Source organism: Ipomoea nil, unplaced genomic scaffold (assembly GCF_001879475.1).
Source record: "Ipomoea nil cultivar Tokyo-kokei standard unplaced genomic scaffold, Asagao_1.1 scaffold1770, whole genome shotgun sequence".
Lineage (NCBI taxonomy): Eukaryota > Viridiplantae > Streptophyta > Magnoliopsida > Solanales > Convolvulaceae > Ipomoea > Ipomoea nil.
In genome coordinates, this window is record NW_017618198.1 from 2,043,755 (window position 1) to 2,065,313 (window position 21,559).

At 34.1% G+C, this 21,559-nt stretch overlaps 4 protein-coding genes across 5 annotated transcripts; 2 read left to right on the forward strand and 2 right to left on the reverse strand.

The window, feature by feature from the left end:
* The first annotated feature begins 4,308 nt into the window (after positions 1 to 4,308).
* On the forward strand, positions 4,309 to 5,933 carry LOC109192530 (ethylene-responsive transcription factor RAP2-12-like). The gene is made up of 2 exons (XM_019343211.1): positions 4,309 to 4,781; positions 4,921 to 5,933. Exons 1-2 carry the CDS (start codon positions 4,508 to 4,510, stop codon positions 5,568 to 5,570), a joined length of 924 nt encoding a protein of 307 aa, XP_019198756.1. The 5' UTR covers positions 4,309 to 4,507; the 3' UTR covers positions 5,571 to 5,933.
* A 1,520-nt stretch (positions 5,934 to 7,453) lies between these two features.
* LOC109192532 (40S ribosomal protein SA-like) lies at positions 7,454 to 9,758 on the reverse strand. Its single transcript, XM_019343212.1, has 5 exons — positions 9,506 to 9,758; positions 8,520 to 8,782; positions 8,227 to 8,424; positions 7,895 to 8,081; positions 7,454 to 7,721 (listed from the first exon to the last, which is right to left on the reverse strand). Exons 1-5 carry the CDS (start codon positions 9,636 to 9,638, stop codon positions 7,630 to 7,632), a joined length of 873 nt encoding a protein of 290 aa, XP_019198757.1. The 5' UTR covers positions 9,639 to 9,758; the 3' UTR covers positions 7,454 to 7,629.
* A 454-nt stretch (positions 9,759 to 10,212) lies between these two features.
* Positions 10,213 to 11,552, reverse strand: LOC109192229 (17.4 kDa class III heat shock protein). 2 transcript variants are annotated; one of them, XM_019342798.1, is made up of 3 exons: positions 11,343 to 11,552; positions 11,002 to 11,238; positions 10,213 to 10,649 (listed from the first exon to the last, which is right to left on the reverse strand). In XM_019342798.1, the coding sequence occupies exons 2-3, from the start codon at positions 11,197 to 11,199 to the stop codon at positions 10,398 to 10,400; spliced, it is 450 nt and encodes a 149-aa protein (XP_019198343.1). In that variant the 5' UTR covers positions 11,200 to 11,238; positions 11,343 to 11,552; the 3' UTR covers positions 10,213 to 10,397. The 2 variants fall into 2 exon arrangements, with proteins under 2 accessions (XP_019198343.1, XP_019198342.1); XM_019342797.1 differs by having other exon boundaries at positions 11,002 to 11,552.
* Positions 11,553 to 18,765: 7,213 nt separating this feature from the next.
* Positions 18,766 to 20,205, forward strand: LOC109192399 (dormancy-associated protein homolog 4-like). The gene is made up of 3 exons (XM_019343023.1): positions 18,766 to 19,309; positions 19,428 to 19,497; positions 19,601 to 20,205. The coding sequence occupies exons 1-3, from the start codon at positions 18,988 to 18,990 to the stop codon at positions 19,626 to 19,628; spliced, it is 420 nt and encodes a 139-aa protein (XP_019198568.1). The 5' UTR covers positions 18,766 to 18,987; the 3' UTR covers positions 19,629 to 20,205.
* The last annotated feature ends 1,354 nt before the right edge of the window (positions 20,206 to 21,559 follow it).

Genomic DNA, 21,559 nt, shown 5'->3' on the forward strand with positions numbered 1-21,559 from the left:
ATTAGAATATTTTAGTTTGGTTGCTATAGTGTCTGTTTGGTTTGAACCAAATTGTGGTCATAATTTATTGGAGAAGAACAATAAATGAAATATTTATTTTAAGGGTAAATATGTCCATTTAATATTTCAGGAAGAAAAATAGCCACTTGAATAATTCAGGGGGGAAAAGTGCTATAAGTATATAACTTAGGGGGAAAAAGTGTCATTTTCCCTTTATCATTTGAGCTAGTGACGGAGGTTGCATTTATTGTTGAAGGTACCTGCCGCTCGGATACTTAATTGAACCTGAAATTGGGGGAAAGAAATTGCAATCATATAATGAATGACGAGTGATTGAGATTGAAGGAGCAAGTGGATGGGTGGAGCAGCGTCAACATTAAGACACTGTGGATAAGCCTTAATAATTTCATATTCATTGACCCCATCTCATCTCTCATCCAAATCTTGTCCTTTTCCAGTAAATCCGTCCCTTCAAGTAATTGCTTGTCGGAATTAATAACACCCGTCTAATGAACTTTCCCTTAATACTGTACACCTTTTTAATATATTAAAAATGTATTATTTATATATTGAATGTACGTAATTTGATAATATACTCCACACAATAATAATTGCATACAGAGTATTTAAGAGCATCTGTATTTGTAGATTTTATTAAATTTTTACAACCAAAAAACTAAAGAAGGAATTTTAACAAGTGTGGGGACAAATTGTTGGTATTGTTTTTTCTCTTGCAATTTTAAATTTTTTGTGGGGGTCACCATGTGAGAGAAAAGACACTGCAACACTGAATCCCTGCGCATAAAGCGCTGGGAGCGCGCCAAGACAGGCGCATATACTACTGGCGCTTTTCCAATTACTTAAAAAAAAAAAAAAAAAAAAAAAAAAAAAAAAACTGCGTCAATTGGGTCAGGGCTGGTTAGGTTTTTCTTTTTTCTTTCTTCTCTCTCATTGTTGGCTTATATAAAAAAACGTGAAAGATACCAAACTGATATGGATGCTCTAATATACGGAGTATTATATATATTCATAAATCTAGGTTTATTCTTCTCAAAATTAATTGAGAAAGTCCAATACCTTATAAGAGTATAGTTAATGTTAAGATAAGAAGCTTGTTGAGATATTGGACTATTTTAATCGATCAAATATAGTGCTATATGTTAAACAAGGAATTTTGGATAGAGAAATATATAATAAATAGTAAAAATTTTACATTTTTAGACCACCAGAGAATGACAAACAGCTAGAAATGCTATCAAAATTGTGGATTAAATCTAATATAAAAATAAATAAATAAGCACTTTAAGTCAAGTAGATACTCCTAACTAAAACAAAACTCCACTAATAATGCTCCTTAAACCAGAAATCTTAATTAAATGTATGATAACCTGTTCAATAAGTTATTACTATTTTGATGGATATGTATACTAATTATATTAATGTGGATCCAAGCAATAAATAAAAATAATAATAATAATAATAATAATAATAATAATAAGTTAAGTTGCAATTAAATTCTTAAACATGTTAAACTCACTAAGAGTTTTGGTGATCCTTCGAAAACCTCTGAGCAATTTTTGACAACCTGCGACCATTGAGAAGGCTTATTGTTATTTTTTTTAGTTAATTCCCTAGATTTATAAGTGGTAGACTACTTTAGTCCATTTTTATTAGAACATCCTCATTTGATCTTAGTATTATTGTGGCATGATCATTTTTTGTTCTCCGTTAAGAAAATCATTGAAATGACATTAAATACAAGGACATTTCGATCATTTTTATACAAAGTAGGTTGACTAGCTATATTTTTTATGTTTTTTTTTTGAAAAAAATCAAAATTGAAGACTAAAATGTTCTTGTATTTAATGAAATTTAAACTATTTTGTTGATGGAAGATCAAAAATGGTCATGCCACAATAATACTAGGATCAAAAGTGGATGGTTTGAAAAAAAAAAAAAAAAAAAAAAAAAAAAAAAAAAAGGAAAAAAAAAAGACTCAAAAGTGGACTATTACATATAAATCTAAGACCAAAAATGAAATTAACTCTTTTTTGTTATTGAAGGGAAACTAAGCCTCGAAACTATCTAATTCTTAGGTGCAAGCACCTCCAGCTTCGCGGGCAAGCAGCTGCGGCAGACCTTCTGGAGGATCGTTGAACATCGAAGTGCCCCAATCCTTCTTAAGACCCAAGTTTGCCAAGAAATCGGCACACTGGTTCTTTTCACTAAAAGTATGAAAGAAAGCAATTTTATCGAACTTGGAGACCATGGAGCTACAATATTCTAATAATGGGCAGTAAAAGTCATCATCCCTGTTGTTATTTTGCATCATGTCGATAACCGTCAACGAATTCATCTCGACAATAACCCGATTGAGAAGACAGATTGTTATAGATGCTCTTAAATAAGAAATAGTAATATTTTTTTATAAATAAAAAATTATTTACCAAAAATATAGATATAAATATTTTGTATTTATAATAGCATAAGTAATATCTTTTCTAATTTATCATGCATTTATGTATGAATTGATGATTGGATGAGGTGGAAGGTTGGGCGTGGTCACCCCTGGACTGTCGTCGATCCTCGTGCGGACTTGAGAATCGCACTGATGAAAGTCTGAAACGATAACGAGCAAAACGACGTCGTCCAGGGGACCACGCTAGATATCAACAACACCCAATAGCATCAAGGAAAACGTGAGTTGGACGACACGGCCCAAAAGCCCAAGTTGTTGATCGTCCCTCCGTCCTATCCGCGTTCAGTTGGGGCCCACAGCTACTGTATTGGGACCCACACTCGACCAACTTTCAACTGTTGACTATTTTGTCTTTTCCCTTGCCTGGCAAGCAGCAATGCAGCATGCATGCACCTCTGGCTTCATCGCTGTTCTCCAAGTCAATTCCCCTTTTGACCCCTCCTATCTATCACTCTAGCTTCTATTTTCTATGGTCAAATTTGGTATTCGCTTCTTCTTTCCTATTCTACATATTTAATTATTCTTATCCATTTTTTCATTTGACACACATAATTTAAGTAATATACATCGGATAAGAATTGCGGAGGACAATCCAGCCGAAATGCAACATTACTTTTTCATGATTTAATATTTAATTATTTACCAATTACCCACGTGAAATATTTACTGGCAAGAAAAAGTGCATAGTTTTTTGGTCAAAAATTAGCGGTGGAATAGTGAAAGATGAAACTATTCCCAAAGTTTGGTAAAAGCCATTCATTAGTAGAGCCAGCTAATTCAAACTCCCACATTGTTATTGGAGTAAATCTTAATTCTCGAAGGAGATAAAAAATATCTTATACATAAAGTATGCAGATATAAGCGAAAACCTAAAAAATGATAGGATCATCTACAATTTATCCCCCCTTCCCCAACAACGCTTGGAAATATGAGAACTTAGAAATAGTTTAGCATAAACTCATATACATAATGAATCATATAAATCATCACTTAGGATGAAATCATCGGAAACCCAAAATCTAAAAAATTAATTAGGGGTAATGAAAACTCTTTATGTGCAAAGTGTATAGGTAAGGGTGAAAAAGTGAAAATTGATGACTGGTTAGACAATTTTTTTTTTTTTTCAAAATGTATTAGAGGAGATAAATTATTTAAGGACTTAAAATTAGTCTAATGTACCTTAAAACATCACTTAAAACATAAATGGGCTATTTGATTAAATGTAGTTGCAATTCAATTACATCATAATTCTTTAACCACCATAATTACAATGTTTGGTTGGAAGGAATTGCAATTTTCTTATTTTTGTTGAATTGCAATTCATATCCCCCATATTAATTACAATTCAATGGGGAATTAATCAGAGGTAATGAACATTCTGATAGTAAGATAATGTATTTTATATGTGTTAGAATAGTAAACATTCTGAGGTAAGATAATGGCCCTGTTTGGTAAAAAATTGACTTATAAACCAATTTTGGCTTATTTGATCATTATTAATTGTTTGATTTAGTTAAAATATCAATATAAATGTTTGGTTAATTAACTTTTTGCAACTCCAAAAGGCTAAAATTAAAAAAGCTACTCCAAACAACTTTTTCAATTAACTTTTTGAAAAAAAAAAATAAAAAAATTATACCAAACAGCTATCAGCTAACAGCTAATTTACCAAACACTTTTCTACAATTAGCTAATATTATCAATTATTTATTCTCTCTAATTAACACAATCAGCTAACTGCCATTTTAACAAACGCGCGAAAAAAGGTATTTCGGTACAGAGAATTGTTCAGTAGTAATTACGCCCCTCTGAGAAGGGCAATCCTGTAAACTCGCCCGACTTCACCTCGTTCCTGCCGTTTTCTTCACCTCAAATAGTCACCCACTGCCCTTTGTATATATAACCAATGCTGCATCTGAAACTTCACTGGTAAAAACTACCAAATTTTCTCAATCGAAATTGCTTTTTTTGCGAAGAAAAAATCTCTGCGAATAGTTTGTCTTTTGATTTCAAGCTAGAAAGTTAGAGATGTGCGGTGGTGCTATAATCTCCGATATCAAACCGCCGGCCCGGACGTCGCGCCGGCTGACCTCTGAGTTGCTATGGGGAATCGCTGATCGGAGCAGCGCAGGTGGGAAGAAGAAGAAGAATTTTGCAGGAAGCTACTATTCCGGAGGCCTGCGATCCTCGGCTTTTGACCTCGATAATGAATTCGAGGCTGATTTTCAGGACTTCAATGACTATGATGATGATGAGGTCGTAGAGGTGGATGTCAAACCCTTCGCTTTCGGACTCTCTTCCGGTAACATTCAATTTCCTCTCTCACGTTTCTATTTTAGATTCTAGATCCGCGAAGATAAATCCAGTAATTTTTGTGTTATCCGTGATGTTGCTAAATCCAGAACTCTTCTGATGTATGTATTTCCTTTACCTAAATGAAGGTTTCAGCTCGGATTCTAAGGACTTTGACCAAACTATGAAGAGAAAGAGGAAAAATCAGTACAGGGGGATCAGGCAGCGTCCTTGGGGCAAATGGGCGGCTGAAATCCGTGATCCGAGTAAAGGTGTTCGAGTCTGGCTAGGAACTTTCGACACTGCTGAAGAAGCGGCGAGAGCCTATGATACTGAGGCTCGGAGGATCAGAGGCAACAAAGCTAAGTTGAATTTCCCTGCTGATGCTGAAACTCAAACAAAATCGTCAAGGCGCGCTGTCAAGGTGAATCCACGGAAGGCGGTTTCTAAGACTGTCCAAAAACCGCCTGTGAATTCCTTGGACTGTACTGATTATGGGTGGGGAGAGCAGACTCCAGAGATATCCTCTGCTCTGTCGGCTGCTGTTGAAGCTGCTGATGAGATTCAGTTCATTCAGGAAACCAACCCACAAAAGAAACTGAAGTCTACGGAAAACACGGTTGAGAAGCTGTCTGAAGAGCTCTCGGCTTTTGAAGATGAGATGAAGTTCCTTCAGATCCCATATCTGGAGGGAAACTGGGACTCATCAGTTGACACTTACCTTAATGCTGATGGTGGAAACGCCATAGATCTCTGGTCATTTGATGATGTTCCTTCTTTAATGGGGGATGTCTACTAGATCTACTAGATAAACTGATGCAAATGCAGAGCATCCATCCCCTTTCTGGTTTGTGTTGTATATAATCATCATCATCATGTCATAATGTGAGTAAAGACTTATTGATGATATTGTCCTGTATTTTTATTAACTGCATATGGAGGATAAAATAGGATTATTGTTTAATTCCCTCTTTTTCCTCCTTGTTCTTATAGGAGGTTTGTTTGTGGTTGTAGCCTGCTGGTGCTAGGATGATGGTGTCTGCATTTAAAGAAACCTTAATAAACACTGTTGAGTCGTCGTCCATTTAAATGTTTCTGTGGAGGATGATCGCCAACGAATTGCTTCTTATTATGTGATGTGTATTATGAAAGTTGCTTGAATGTATTGTGCTAATAACTTGTAAAGTAGATCAACCAAAACAAATCAGCATCAATTTCCTTTAGGGGTCGTTTGGTTCACGGAATGTCAGATTACCTTAGGGAATGTTAAATTACTGAGAATATTAGATTCCTGTGTTTGGTTAAAATTGAGGTATGTAATATAATCTGTTTGGTTTAGGGTTATTTTTTATACACACTATAATATCCTTAACATATTTTAATATATTTAAAAATTAAAATAAATAAATAAGATAACAGTATCATATATATAATTACATGATTTTAAAATATTAACTAAAAACTTGAACTTGAGAAACAAAATTATTTTATATGCTAACATAACATAATAAAAATAAAAATATATACAATTACAAAAATAATTTTATATATATATATATATAAAATAAACTAACATAACCAAAGTTATCTTACATTACCTAAGATTTTGAAGAGAATCACATTCCCTTCAAAATCCTATGTGGAGGGAATGTGACATTCCTTGGGAATGTTAAATTCCCTAAGATAATATGAACCAAACACCGGAATGTGAACTTTGGAATGTCACATTCCCTTGGTTATGTTATATAACCTGAACCAAACGCCCCCTTAGGGGCCGTTTGGTTCACGGAATGTCAGATTACCTTAGGAAATGTTGGATTGCTGGGAATGTTAGATTACTGGGAATGTTAGATTCCTGTGTTTGGTAAAAACTGAGTTATATAATATAAACATGTTTGGTTGAAATATTGTTATTTATGTTATAATGATTATTTTACTTTAATACCCCCAATATATTTTAATGCATTTCAATATTCCAATGCATGTAACCATACAAAATTTGATATATATATATATATATATATATATATATATATATATATATATATTCATTCCTTTATCCGAAAAGTTGACTCGTGGCTTCATACATACAGATTCTTTAATTTCTACAAATTCAAATGTGGCTTCTACAAAGTTGATTTTTCATGTTAAGCAAAGTGAACTTAGCTTGATTGCTTTAACCGAAAGGTTAATTTCGAATTTTTTTTTTTAACTTTTCGGTAAAAAACAAAGCAATGTGATGGATAGTGAAGGGCAAAGTTAGTAAAATGCCAAGGGAATCTTTTAATACCTAAGAATTCTAAGGGAATCACATTCCCTTCAAAAGAGGGAAAAAGATGATGTGGAGGGTAAATTTTATTCCATGGGAATGTTGCATAACTCCAACCAAACATAGGAATCTTATATAACCAACTAAATATAACCTTGATTATCTTAGATAACCCGAACCAAACGCCCCCTTAGGGTAACGTTTATAAAGTTTTTCCATCATCCGACAGCTGGAAGTTTCTAGATGAACTTTTCAAGGAATTTGACAAAATAACACAGAACTCTTTAGATTGTGTTGGTGTGCCGTGTGGGAAGAAGAAAGGATGAGCCATTAGGTGAGAACTTGATTTTAGGTGAAGTAGGTTGGATAGATAGTCTCACTCTCTCACCTTCCAATTTCGACTACACCCAGTAAAAACTGAATAATGATTTAATTAGGAAAATAAATTTGAAAACATGAAGCCTGAGGGACGATCAAAACTAGTCAAAATTTTCAGGCAACTAAAAAGAACTATAAATTTGGTGGGATACTTTTTACCAACTCAACATTCTATGGAAGAGGAAAAAGTAGAGATCTCCAAAATATGCCATCAAGAATCCCAACCTGTTGCCACAACATCTACTCCGGCAGGAACTGGTATATCTGGTGGAGCTGCTGCATCCCAACCACCATCAACTGCGGCTGAAACTCACATGATTTATAGAAGCAGAATGAATTTAGACAACTACCCATAAAAGGAAATGTGACATCATAATAAATCAAATCGTGTATAGAAAGAGGTTCTAAGTTAGCGTTGGACAAACAATGAATGAACCCTAATCAAATTTTGCCAAATTAATGAAGTGGTAACTTACCAGTTTCTCCAGTAACTACAGGTACTGGGGCAGCATCACCAGACCAGTGGCTGTCGGGAATATTGGCTGCAGACCATTCAGTACCAAGTGTTGTGGTAGCATAATCCGTATATTCAGCAATGGCAGGCATTTCTTCTTCTTCTTTCTCCTTTGCCTCTTCTGGCTCCCTGTAGAAGAACAGATCCACCTACCAAGAAGCAATATCAAAATATGAGATTTCAAAAAGATAGCAAAAACACTAGAAACAACAATATATCCATCTAGGCACAAAAAATTAATATTGCGAAACAAGAGAATAAAAATAATTCAAGAAATCCGAACTTTCAATTTACCATAATATCCCACTTGTGTCCAGGAGCAACAGCTCCACGCATTTGTTGAACCATTCTTGCTAAAAGCCAGAATAGAACACCAATGCTGTGCTTCCCCTTGTTATTAGCAGGAATGCAGATATCCACATACCGCATGGGGGAATCAGTGTCGCAGAATGCAATGGTAGGGATGTTCCCAAGTGCTGCTTCCTTGATAGGCTGCATAGAGTTGCAAACAAATTTTAGAAACAGTACTACACTAAATACTATATTAGTTTGGTAATTATCAATACAATGACGAAACGTGTAACAACCTGGTGATCAGTCCGTGGATCTGTCAGAATGAGAAGACGAGGCTCACTGTATGATGTCTGGAGCTGATTTGTGAATGTCCCAGGCGTGTGACGTCCTGCAATGGCATTAGCTCCAGTGTACTGGGCAAATTTCAAGACGGCTCTTTGCCCATAAGGTCTAGCTGACTGCACTATAATATCCTTAGGATTTTCAATTGCAACAATGACCCTGGCAGCCATTTGGAGCTTTTCCCAAGTCTTACCGAGATTAATGATGTAAATTCCTACTCAAATTAATATAAATAGATATAAGAAACACTTGATGTAGACATGTAGCATATATCGAAGTCTTTTTCAGTAAAACACCTAACGAAACATTCATGAAAAATCCAGCAAAAATCAAGCCATAAAAAATTAGATGCTATCAATGTTTTACATCCTCTAATTGTCAATCACAATAAAAAAGAATAATAGAAACCCTACATAAGATGCATTCAACATGACAAAACCATATCAGAAAGAAAACTAAGTACAACTTATCTCTGCAAGAGAATGCAGATTAAAATGTATTGGTCATACTGTAGAAATGTTTAAAGAAATTTATTGGGGAACGACAAACTGTGAAAGCAATCCCTACAGAAACTCTGAGATGTAAAACTAAATAACCAATTAACCTTCAAACAATCTAATAAATAGTCGAACCTGAATTGTAGATGATCACACTCTAGCAAGTACACATTGATCTCAAATAATAAATATGACATAATGAAAACGAGAAATAACGAGTTCACACGAAATAGATCACAAATCAACAACTCATGATTTCAGAAACCAGCAAAAACAATCATCAATGTCGCTAAGCATAAATAGATAACGGAATTAAATATGAACATGCTTTCAATAATGTATGTGTGTCTAATACCATGCTGCAAACTTCCATATGTGCACAAATATAAGCAAAAATACATACATGCATGCGCGTACAGACGTATATATAGAGATATTACCATCGTTTCGGCGCTTGAAGACATAGCGCTCCATCTGAAAATCGCAGTTTTTGGTGCCGAGTTGGACCTCGGCAGCCAACATCATCTGAATATCAGCCTCCTTAGTGGACAAGGATCTCTGCGTCGTCGCCATTTCCGCTCCGCTTGCTCGTTCTGCACTACTAGCTAAGGGTTTATGGAGAGAGTGATGACGATGAGAGGAAGTCAGAATTGAGTTGCAACTGTTTGAGCTGAAGGAGTCTCTGGGCTACTTAAAACCCTAATCCATTATTATGTTTCGCCCATTAGAGGTGTTTTCGACTATGGGCTGCGTTGCCGGGTTGGGCCCATCACGACATTTACCGTTTACCCATCATTATCGTGTGGACCATGGTCCACACAAATTGTATAGATCATTTTTTTAAAAAATTTTTAACAAAAATTGTATGGATCATACATTTAGTATATTAAAAAAAATAACATTATATTCAAAAAATGTTTATTATTTAAATATTACAATTATATTATTTATATAATGTACATTTAATACACAAAAAATATAATTTTAATATATTAAAAACGTAATTTCTTTTATAGTCCACTTACAAAGTTATATGAATCATGATTCACACAATAATTTGTCGCCACATCAAGAACCAGGGAATAAAATTTAGAAAGTAATTTAGTAGAACTCTAATAATGACATTCATAAAGGCAAAATGATCATTTCCTTAGTTCTTTCCTTTCTCCGCTGATACAAAAACGCGTTTATACAATCATGAAACTTAACACAAGTTTGCATATGGGAGCATGGAACTCAGAAACTACTACTACATCATAATCCGATTAAACAAGTAAACTAGGAATTGATGCAAACAGCTTAGAATTGGCGGGCGTGTTCTCGATCGATCGGTCAGGAGATGGGCACCTCAATCGTCTTGGACTTGGGCGGCGGAGGGTGCTTCTCCACCACCACAGTGAGCACCCCGTTCTCGCACTTGGCGGTAATGGCGGAGACGTTGCAGTTTTCCGGCAACCTGAATTTCCTCGCCACTTTCTGCGGCGCCGCCTTCCTCTCCAACCTCAAATACTTGCACTCTTCTTCCTCCCGCTTCCTCTTCCCGTTGCTTTTGATCACCAGCGTCCTCTCATCCTCCACGCCCACCTGATCCAATTCAATTCCCCAATCACTTTAACATCTATCTCATCTGTTTTGTATTGAATCTCTCATATGTATCTCTATCACCACTATAATTAATATTAATAATATACTGGCATGAGTAGCTCAACTGGTCAGGTGAAAAGTTGGAAGAATGACCAGGGAGGCAGTGTGAGAGCTACCTCTTAAAGTGAGGAGCTCCTTGTGCGCAGAGCAAAAGTCTAACCTCTGTAGTTTATGTTCAATTAAGTTACCATGATTTACATCCTCCCAAATATGCTCTGTTTGGTCGGAGTGCGGAGGTCTTTAGAGTTGGAGTTCAGCCTCTCGGAAGAATTTTAATAATACTTTAAAATACCTGAATGTCGGATTTGGATAAGCCGGGAACGTCGAGGTAGAAAACGTATTCCTTAGGGGTGTCGAGGATGTCGGCGGGAATGCTACCGACTCCCCGGCTCTCCCCGCCGTCCGGTGCCCGGTACTCCGACGACACCATTCTCTCTAGCACTTCCGGGATGTTGAGGAGCTGGGCCATCGCGTCCACCACTGCGCTCATTTCCGACGCCCGTACGTTGTTTCACAAATTTATTTTGCCCTGCCCAGAACGGAAAATCAAGAAATTAGAGGAACCGAACGATCGATAAGCAGAATTCTTGATCGTCGAAGCAGAAAATTGAAAGGAGACTGGAGAAAAGCTACCTTGATTGAATGGAAGAGACGAGTTTCAGTTGTGGAATGAAAGATGGAGTGGCGAGATAAAAAGGGAAATGGGGAATGTTCCAGAGGAGAGATTTTTCTATAAGCTTCTTTGCCGGATGATTTCTAGAACAGTCTAGGATGTATGGGGGAGGGGGACACCTCACGTGTTAAATTGGGTCGATGTTTATAAAATGATCAAATTATTGGGATTCCAACATAGATATGGGTATTTTTTGTGAGGAGAGAACTCCATTATTACTAAGTGAGAGTAATTGAAGCATTTGCTCCATCTCAGCTAATAGTTGGATTGCATATTAATGGTATATGCTCAACAAGAGTATGAATTATATAAATTTTACTTTACTTCAATAGGTTGAATTTTTATCAAGTATTGAGGATAAACCTGTTTGATATGCAAATATGTTATGGTGCTCTATAAAAGCGAATCTTCTCCCAAAAGATTAAATCCCCAATAAAGAGTCCTTCATATTTCGGCTGTGACTCAACGGCTCAGTAAACATGACCAAATATTTGTGTGTACAAAGAATTTGTCAACTTCACCACTGAAATTCAAACTTTGAGCTCTTCTTCCAAATACTGTCTACTAAATCATTGAGCTAAGGCCGTGCAACTCTATAAAAGCACATCTTCATTACATGTTATAGGACGTTTATTATTACTCAATCTCATATAGATTTATGCACCTTTACATAAGTAGAATTGTATACATACATACACATTGTAAGAATGACTACGGTTCGATTCTAACTAAATCGGATACTTGTAACAATTGAACTGAAATCGGAAGGGCAACTCAGTTGGTCACATAGGTGAAGTATAGAAACAATGACACGAGATCAAGTCTCATCAGCGGCAATGTATAACCTTTCAGCTGAGTTACTATAATTTACATCCATCATCCCAAATGGTCGGGGCGCGGGGAGCCATTAAGTTGGAGATTTAACATTTTGAAAAGAACAATGAAATCGAAACTGTAGGGACGGTTCAGAATCAGGACCGTCAATTCTAATTTTGAATTGGATTAAGAAAAAAAAAAAAAAAAAAAAAAAAGAGGCTTGAATTGCTGTTCAAACCAGAACTACTAGTTCTGATTTTTCATTTCCTATACTTGTGAAATAGCCCTTCAAAATTGGAACCAAAATCGCAATCATATCTAGGGCCAATAAGAAAATTAGGAACCAATTAGAGTCGTATATTTGGAAATATTTAATGGATCATAAGTAATTATAAAAAAAATTATGGTGACACTGTTGTAAACAACTCGAACTTTAAAGTACAAGTAACGATACTATAAAGTACAACTTTTAACACTATAGAGTGCAAGTAAATAAAATTAAAATGTGTATCTGTTGATAACCCCAGAAAACTAAATCCAAACCTAAACCATAAAATTTAAACTCCTAAATAGTAAGAGGTGAATCATTAAACCAAATAGAAAAAGCTATTTGAGTAAATTATAAAGTTTAAAAGGTGAACCCTTTGTGCAATTTACTTTCACATTCGGCGCAATTAATGATAATGTTAGGTCAACTTAACTTAATTAATATTGTTGTTAGGTACACTCCAAAGGCAAACAATAATTACTGAACAATAAAGAGAACTTTTAAACCAAATTAGAAAGAAATAAGGATGGAACGTTATGTTGTGGAACCGTGCTCCATATTCATAGTTTTTGTACTGTAGATTCATAATTTTTATATTGTAGATTCATAATTTTTATATTGTAGATTCATAAAATCTATACTTTATATTCATAATTTCTAAAACCGTAGATACATAATTTATATACAGTAGATTCATAATTTATACACTGCAGATTCATAATATCTGTACTGTAGATTCATAATTCATGTATTGTAAATTCATAATTTCTAAACTGTATAGTTATTAAATTATGAACATATAGTTCTGTGATTTGTGAGAACATAGTTCAACAATTGGGAATATGAACATATATCACTATAATTATTAACATATATTTATAAAATTATAAACATATAGCTCTATAATTATGAACTTACAGTATAGAAATTGTGAATATAAAATCGTGCCCACATTGCAAGGTGGACACGTTTCCACTGCATAATTTGCCAATAAGGATCAAATAAGCCGCCAAATTACACAGTAAATTACAATTGGCCAATTGGGTCATCAAATTCAAAAAAACTACAATTAGGTTCCCAATCAATACAAAATAATACAATTCAACCCAAATTGACATGTTGACCTGGTAACGCTAGACAATTACTAAACTTAAAAATATTTTTGAAATTTTTATTTTAATAAATTTAAATAAAATAATTACTTAAAAAAAATTCCTCTGGGTGGCCTTCTCGAAGAAGACAAGGCTTAATGTTTAGATACTCAACATGATTAGTTTAATGTTTTAAATCATTTGTGATGTTATAATTGAATAATACTTCAGATTGATCATAATAGTTAATGTTATATTTAATGCATGTGTTTCTAACTTATTCAGGGTTTAAAGTTTAAACTACATACCAATTGGCTTGTGGTTCATTGGTATCTAGTTACTCTTCTAAGTGGGAGGTAAAAAATTTGAACCTAGTACTTGAGGCAAGTAGTAGTGTGTATATAGGGTATTCCCTTTTTTTATAATTAAAAAAGAAAAGTTTAAACTATATTAACTCTTATAATAACATTATTCAAATATGTTAAAATACAACTCCTTAAGTTCGATTAACGAGATTTAACTAAAGTTAATTCTAATCTAATTTTTCATAATATTAAGTTTAGTATTAGTATAAAAAATTTATATATTTAGAAACTACACTAAAAGTACTATTAAACAAAAAAAAAATTAAAATAAATAAAAAATATTAAAGAAAATAAACAAATAAAAAAAAGTTGATTTCACTCATAAATAGTAAGTAGGAGAAATAAATGAGACATAAACAATATAATTTTATATGTAGGAGAAATAAAATGAGACATAAACAATATAATTTTATATCTTTATATTAATTGTAATAGATGCCAACTCATATATGTGGAGAGTGATTGTAGATGCCAACTCATACATATATATACGAAGAGTGATTGAAAGATCATTTTTTTTTATCTTATCCTTACTCCGTGTCTACAAGTCTACAACCCTTCACATTCAATACCCTAGACAAATCTATATCCCTCAAAGATTGTTTTATAGTCATGTTACTTTAAAGAACAAATACCAATTTTTATCCCACGAGTATTAGTAAAATAACGGTTTTAGTTCACATGTTTAATTCTTACTAATTTTAATTCACGAATATTGTTTTAGTACAAATTTTAATCCACAACTATTATTTTAGTACCAAAATTTATCACATGGGTCACCAATCTATTTAAGGCATCCCGAAATCTATAAATTTTAAGAGTATTTTTGTCATTTTCAACTTAAGATTCCAGTTTGAGCATAAATAAATGAATTTAGCCCTAAGATCGATCTCAATTCACAGTTCTCATCTCCATCTTACCTTAATTTGAGGAAGAAAACTACGAATTGAGATAGATATTAAAGCTTAAATCCCTTTAGTCATGCTCAAATAGGGATCTTAATTTTAAAAGCACGAAATTACCCTTAATAATTTCATATTTCGACATGTCTTAAATGAATGGGTGATCGGCGTGATGAATTTTGACACTAAAATAATAGTTGGGATGAAAATTGAAACTAAAACAATAACCGTAAATGAAAATTAGTATGAATTAAACATGTGTACCAAAAATATCATTTTGTTAATACTCACAGGGAACCCTGTGGGAAAGGAATTGTAATTCCATGGGAGTTGAATTACTGGGAATAAAGTGGGAATTTAAATTTCAGTGTTTGGTATACATGGGAATTGAAAGGGAATAAGTAGTATAAAGTCAAAAATGTCCATTATTGTTGTTAGACATTAATTTAAGGTTAAAAACGAAATGGGTAATTTTGACTCATCACTATCTTTTTTTCCCAGAAATTAAAATCTGGGGGGGGGGGGGGTGACATGGGATTTTAATTCCATGAAAATGGGGGAATTGCAATTCCATTCCCTCCAACCAAACTAAGAAATTTAATGGACTTTGGAATTAGGTGGGAATTAAGTGGGAAGGGAATTTAAAATTCCTCCAACCAAACGCCCTGTCATGGGATCAAATTTGGTATTTGCTCTTACTTTAAATGAGGGCGACATACGATTTAGAAGGAAAAAAATATATATAAATTGTATCCATATCCCACAAAGATTGTTTTATAGCCATATTACTTTAAATTAGGGCGACATAAGATTTAGAAGGAAAAAGAAAAAAGAGAAAGAAAATATAATTTGTATAATAGAGTCGGTAGTACTATAAAAATTATAATTATTACATGTCTAAAAGTGTGTATGTTTTGTGTTCTTCTGTTTTTTTTTTTTTGTTTTTTTTTTTTTTGGTAATTATGGCCCGTTTTGTTCACATGCAATAAGTTCCTTGTATAATTTATTCGTAAATTTTGAGTAATAAAAGAATTTATTTTACTTTATTTGGTTGATGTATAATTTATTTTTAAAAAATGAGTTATATTGGTCTGTGTTGGGTCCTTATACTTGACAAAATTTGATGGTTAAAGTTTTAACCAACTAATCTACCTTATTTATCATGCAAGTGAAAACAATATAAGGGCATCCCCAATAAAGAATTTTGCACAAGAAATAAGAAAAATATGAGTATGTGACGGAGAGAGAGAGGGTTGGAGTGGTCCTGCAAATTTTGGGGTTTATCAAGGTTTTGAGGATTTTGGGAGATTTTGTCAATTTTTTATTTTTTTTTTTCTTTTTTTTTTTCCCTTTCACTCATTTCTCTTTCATAATCACACATTCAAAAACTACTCCAAGATTCTCACTATTGAGGATGCCCTAATAAACAATAAGCATTACTAAATGGGTTGAGCAACGACACGTAGCAACCTAGTGTCGACAAATGGATCGACGTGATTTATTGAGACATAACAATCACTTATTTTTAGGGGAAGACTACTATAAAAGGGTACCCTTATCCCTTTCTAACATCTATCATCAGAACACATAGTGTAGTAGTTTCTTCACTACCTTGTCATCTCTTGACACATTTGATTTGTGCTTTGTTATTTACTTCGTATTACTTAGTCTGCTGGTAAATATTATTCGAATCCAATGTCCAATTAATATTATATTTATTTTTTTCCATTTTAAAGAATAATTTATACCCGATTCATGACGAGTCTGATCTGATCCCATAAAGGGATAAAACCATCAATACTAACTATTTTAAAAAAATTAATTTCCAAGAATGAAAATAATATTCTAATTAAAACATTCATGACTTTTTACCAGGTAATATATGTTCCATACTTTCTCAAATTTTTTCCGTCTAAAGAATCAATGTGACAATGTCCTCATCACCATGTTTAATTATATGACCACCTCACACTACATAGTAATTGAAATATTCTTCCAAAGGCTCTACATGAACCACAGAGGCTAGACTTGTGCTCACTGTGTACAAGGTTGTCTGGACCCCCTCACTTTAAGAGGTTGCTCTCACAATATCGCTGGTGAGACTCGATCCCTGGTCATTCTTCTAAAGTTTCACCTCTGTAACCAGTTGAGTTGCCAATGCGGGTCATAATAATTGAAATATTAAAACTATGGTTACAAGTTTTGAGTGTGATGACACTCTTTGAAGTACACTATGTAGAGTGTGAAGGAATGGGATGATTAGTCGATTACCTACTACACTTGCTGCTAATCATGCTGCTAAACAGCTAATGACGTGCATAATACGAGATAAAAAAGTGGTAGCGAATAAGGTTAGAACATTGTTGTCGAGCTGTCACGTGAGAAGTAGATGTTTGTGGGTCCCACATATGTCGTATATCTAAACCCCCCAAAAGCGCACCTCAGTCCTCAGACCTAACCCTCACTCTCAATCTTATCTCATTACGTGTCCCACTTAAATAAAAACGGGACAAATATGTCAACTGTTGACGGCTCCACGCTGTTTCCATACGACCATGTCAGCCGGCTCCGTCTCAGTTGGCGTAGCTCGGCTAACTAGCCGGCTAACATTATACATCAACGGTATCCGTCTTGGAAAATGTTACATGTACTTTCATTTTGTATTCTCAACTTGTACTCACACACATAAAATATTGATACATTTTATTGAGATTCACGTAAAAAAATAATTTATCAGAATTTGTCACATCAGAAAGTACAATTTAGAGAGTAAGATTAAGAAGTACATGTAGTAGATACCAATTCAATTATTGCCTCTTATTTGGTAAGGAAAATACTTGATATACTCCCAAAACCTTACTCTTACTTGTGTTCAAATTTAATTGGAAGAAGAAATAAATGAATGGATAAATATCATGACCCCCTACTAAATTGGACAATCAAAGTATACCAAATCATAGGAAGTATAAAATGGGAGTACAAATTAGAAGTACATATAGAATTACTAATTTGGTAAATGATTTTTTTTTTTTGCCATAATTTGTTATTTTTCAATTCATTTTAGCTAATGGTTAAACAATGCTTATATAAATTTTTAAAAAATTAAAATTTTATGTACTTCTTTAAACAAAATTAAACTAGGACTTCTTTATAACATATTTACCTCATTATATTTATTCATGGTCATGTTAATAGAACTCCATATACTCCGTATTAAATAACAAGTCATGAATTAGTTGATCGACTAAATTATGAGCTTAAAAATTCAATTCTTATTCAAATAAAAATTAAACAAAGTAACGAAGTCAGTGATGTCAATAATAGACTTAGTGAACCCATAACAATAAGATTAATAACCAAGTGTGTCACGAAGTTTGATATCCCATATTAATTGATAGCTAGAGAAAAACAATAAGCGATTGTGCGCAAGCTCTCAATACTATTATTTTTCTAGAGCGCTCAATTATAATATGTCGTTCACTCTATATTGAATGACAATTAATAAAATGTTAAGCTGATAACCATTCTTTAGAAAAAAAGAATATAATCGCTAAATTCATATATAGAAGAAAATGTTGTCACAAATTATAAGAGATTGACTTAAAAGTATTCATAACTTGATATATATCACCCATCAAACATCGTACCCTTTGTTCATGCAAGTAAGTAATATGGGCAAGGGCAAGAATATTAATATAAATTATTATCAATGTAAATTAAAAATAAAATTGTAAGCTTTACCATTAATATTAATAATAAATGAAATAGTGGTTTTGGAGTTTTGGTGTAGAAAAAATAATATTTTATTCCAATTTAATGGTAAAGCGGCTTAGCGGCTCCAAGTAAATCCTAATTAGGCGGAGCCACTCAATCCCACATAAGCTATCAATCAAATTCCGCAACCTTATCCACCTCTCGTCTTCTCTATAAGAAACACCGTTTCCTTGTCTTTCCTCTTTGTAATTATTTAACCTTAATAAACCAACTTTTCTCTTTGTAACAGTCGTTTTACCCATCTCTAATCTTGATCTCCCCAAGATCATCACCTCTTTAATTCGGTTGTTACAAAAGAATTGTATTTTCATTTCATAATAATCCTCAATTTTTCTGGTTTTTTTTTTTTTTAATAATTAGTCGTTAATCACCATCATTATCGTCTCGTCATGGGTTTTCTAGATAAACTCTGGGACGAAACGCTTGCCGGACCGGCACCGGAGTTCGGGCTAGGCAAACTGCGCAAGGCCAAGACGTTTCAAGACCGCCCCGCCGGCGTGACGCCTCTGTCTGTATCTTTCGGTGATCCGCCCGCCTCGGCCCCCGCCACCCCCGCCGCCGGTGATCAGATCCCGGTTTCTCGGAGCATTTCTATCATCCGCCGCGGCAACTCCGCTTCCCCTGGCTTCCACGCCGTCGATTCTCCCGGCTCCGGCCCATCTTCCCCGGCCACCTCTACCCCCACCACCACTCCCACCTCCCCATTTTCACGTCAGTCTTCATTATTATCACTTTATTACGTGCATGAAAATTTCCAAAAAATTATTATTATTTAAATCTATTTAGCAAATAAATGAATTTTTTTTTTGTTTTTGGGGTGTGATTATAGCGAGTACGCCTGGTGGGATTAATCACAAGAAATTGGCAAGGAGGAATACAACTCCAACTGGCTACGACTGGTTCGATTTTTATCCTCTTTTTTTATTGTCAGTTTTATTTATTTCCCATTTTAATTTCTTATTTTCTGAACAAAATTTGTTTGATATATATACTATATTGCAGGATTGTTATGAGTGCTTTGGATCGCTGAACGGGTAAAGTCAACTCAGAATTTCTGTATCTTCTTGAACTTCGGATCAGTTAAAACCCTTACTTTTTGCTGATCTTGTGGTGACGTGTCCGAGACTTTCTAGTCTCGTTTTATTTTCCTTTTTCTATTTAGGAAAAATGTATTTTCTCGATCTCGTTATAAGTCGGGTTGAGAAAATATCCCACCTAATATAATATGTAAATATTATATATATATATATAGTATAGTATGTGATTAAGGATGTGTACTGTGTGAAAGTACACTGTAAATATGTGTGAGTGATTATATATGTATGTATATGTGAGTGTTAGAGGTTATGAAGAGGAATCATGAGCTGATTGAGCTCGTAGGATATATACGAGGAAGTTGTGATCGATGTGGCATAAATAAGTAGTAGATCGGAAGAGTTTGCTGCTTAGCTTGAAGATGGAAGACCAGACCAGCTCCCGGCGGCGCGTGGCTGGAGACCGGCCGGAGCGTGTGTTTGTTTCTGTTTTTTTGTGTTTATGTTTTGTCCTTTTTGTAATGAAATGCATTATTGTGCATGAAATTATAGCTGCTGAAGCTTATATTCTCACCGACTCCCATGATCATGACTTGATACAATATATGATTGATAAAATATGTGCAATTACACTCATCAACAATTTATTTAGGTGTAATGAAGTCCAAAAATAAGTTAATGACTTGCTATCACATGTCATTAGGGTTCAGGTCACTTTCCGGCAAAAAAAAAAAGTGATCGGCGAAATTTTCGGCAAAAAAGTGATTGGTGGTGACCATTTGTCGGTGGCCAGTCACTTTTTTTTACCGGAAATTTCGCCGGTTGGTCACCGGTTACTTTTTTTTTTTTTTGTCGGAAGGTAGCCTGAACCCTAATGACCCATGATAGCAGGTCATTAACTTGTTTTTGGACTTCATTGCACCTAAATGAATTGTTGATGGGTGTAATTGCACATTTAAAAAGTTTAGGGGTCTAATTGACTTTTAAGCTAAAGTTCGAGGGCTTAGTTGACCCTTTTCCCTAATAATAATAATAGTAATAATCCGTTAAGTATCTTGTGCTCAGATAACATGTAGTGACATCTTCCATGTGGGAGGTCATGAGACTGAGCTTCAATGGTAGGTTGAGAAAATATGTTTGAACAGTCTATCATTGTGTGTCACATCAGAAGTAAAAGTGATGGAGTAGAATAGCCGAATAGGATTATTATTTTTCTGGAAACTGAAAAAAAAAAAAACTGAGAAGTATGAATAGATATGTAAGTAGGTAGTTAGCACAGGTCGAGTGAAACACTATTCCCTTAAAACCTTATTTGCTATCTCCCAAAACTGTTAAGAGGGATTGTATATTAGGTTTCCTAAGATAAAACGTACTACTGTTTAATGTTTGAGTACCCAAACAAAGAACCCAACGAACAAGAGCTTAGGATGAACACAGATAGCAAGAAGGGAGTAGAAGCAGAGAAAAGGGAGTAGAAGTAGAGAAAACAAATAGTTTTTTTGTTGTGTGTAAAAATCAGCTGCTCTACAACAACTTATATAGGACTTGAGGAATTCAATAACATTCAACATGACATTTAAAACTGATGTAATATCAATATTGTAACATCTGAAGCAGCATGCCAATAGGTGAGTTTTATTCGAAATTCAAAATTGGAATTAATTCAAATTAATTCCGTAACTGATGAATTCGAAATTCAAATTGAAATTAATTTAAATTAATTCCATAACTGATGAATTAAAACTCTGAACGCGAGAACCATTGAATAATTAAGGAGAACCATTGAATAATTAAGGAACGATTCTGGTTCGCTCGCCAACGACACTTGTTCCATTGAATAATCAACGACCGATTCTGGTTCGCAAACGCTTGTGTTCGAAAAATTATACTAAAATTTTACATGACTCAAATGTTTATCCCTTGCACA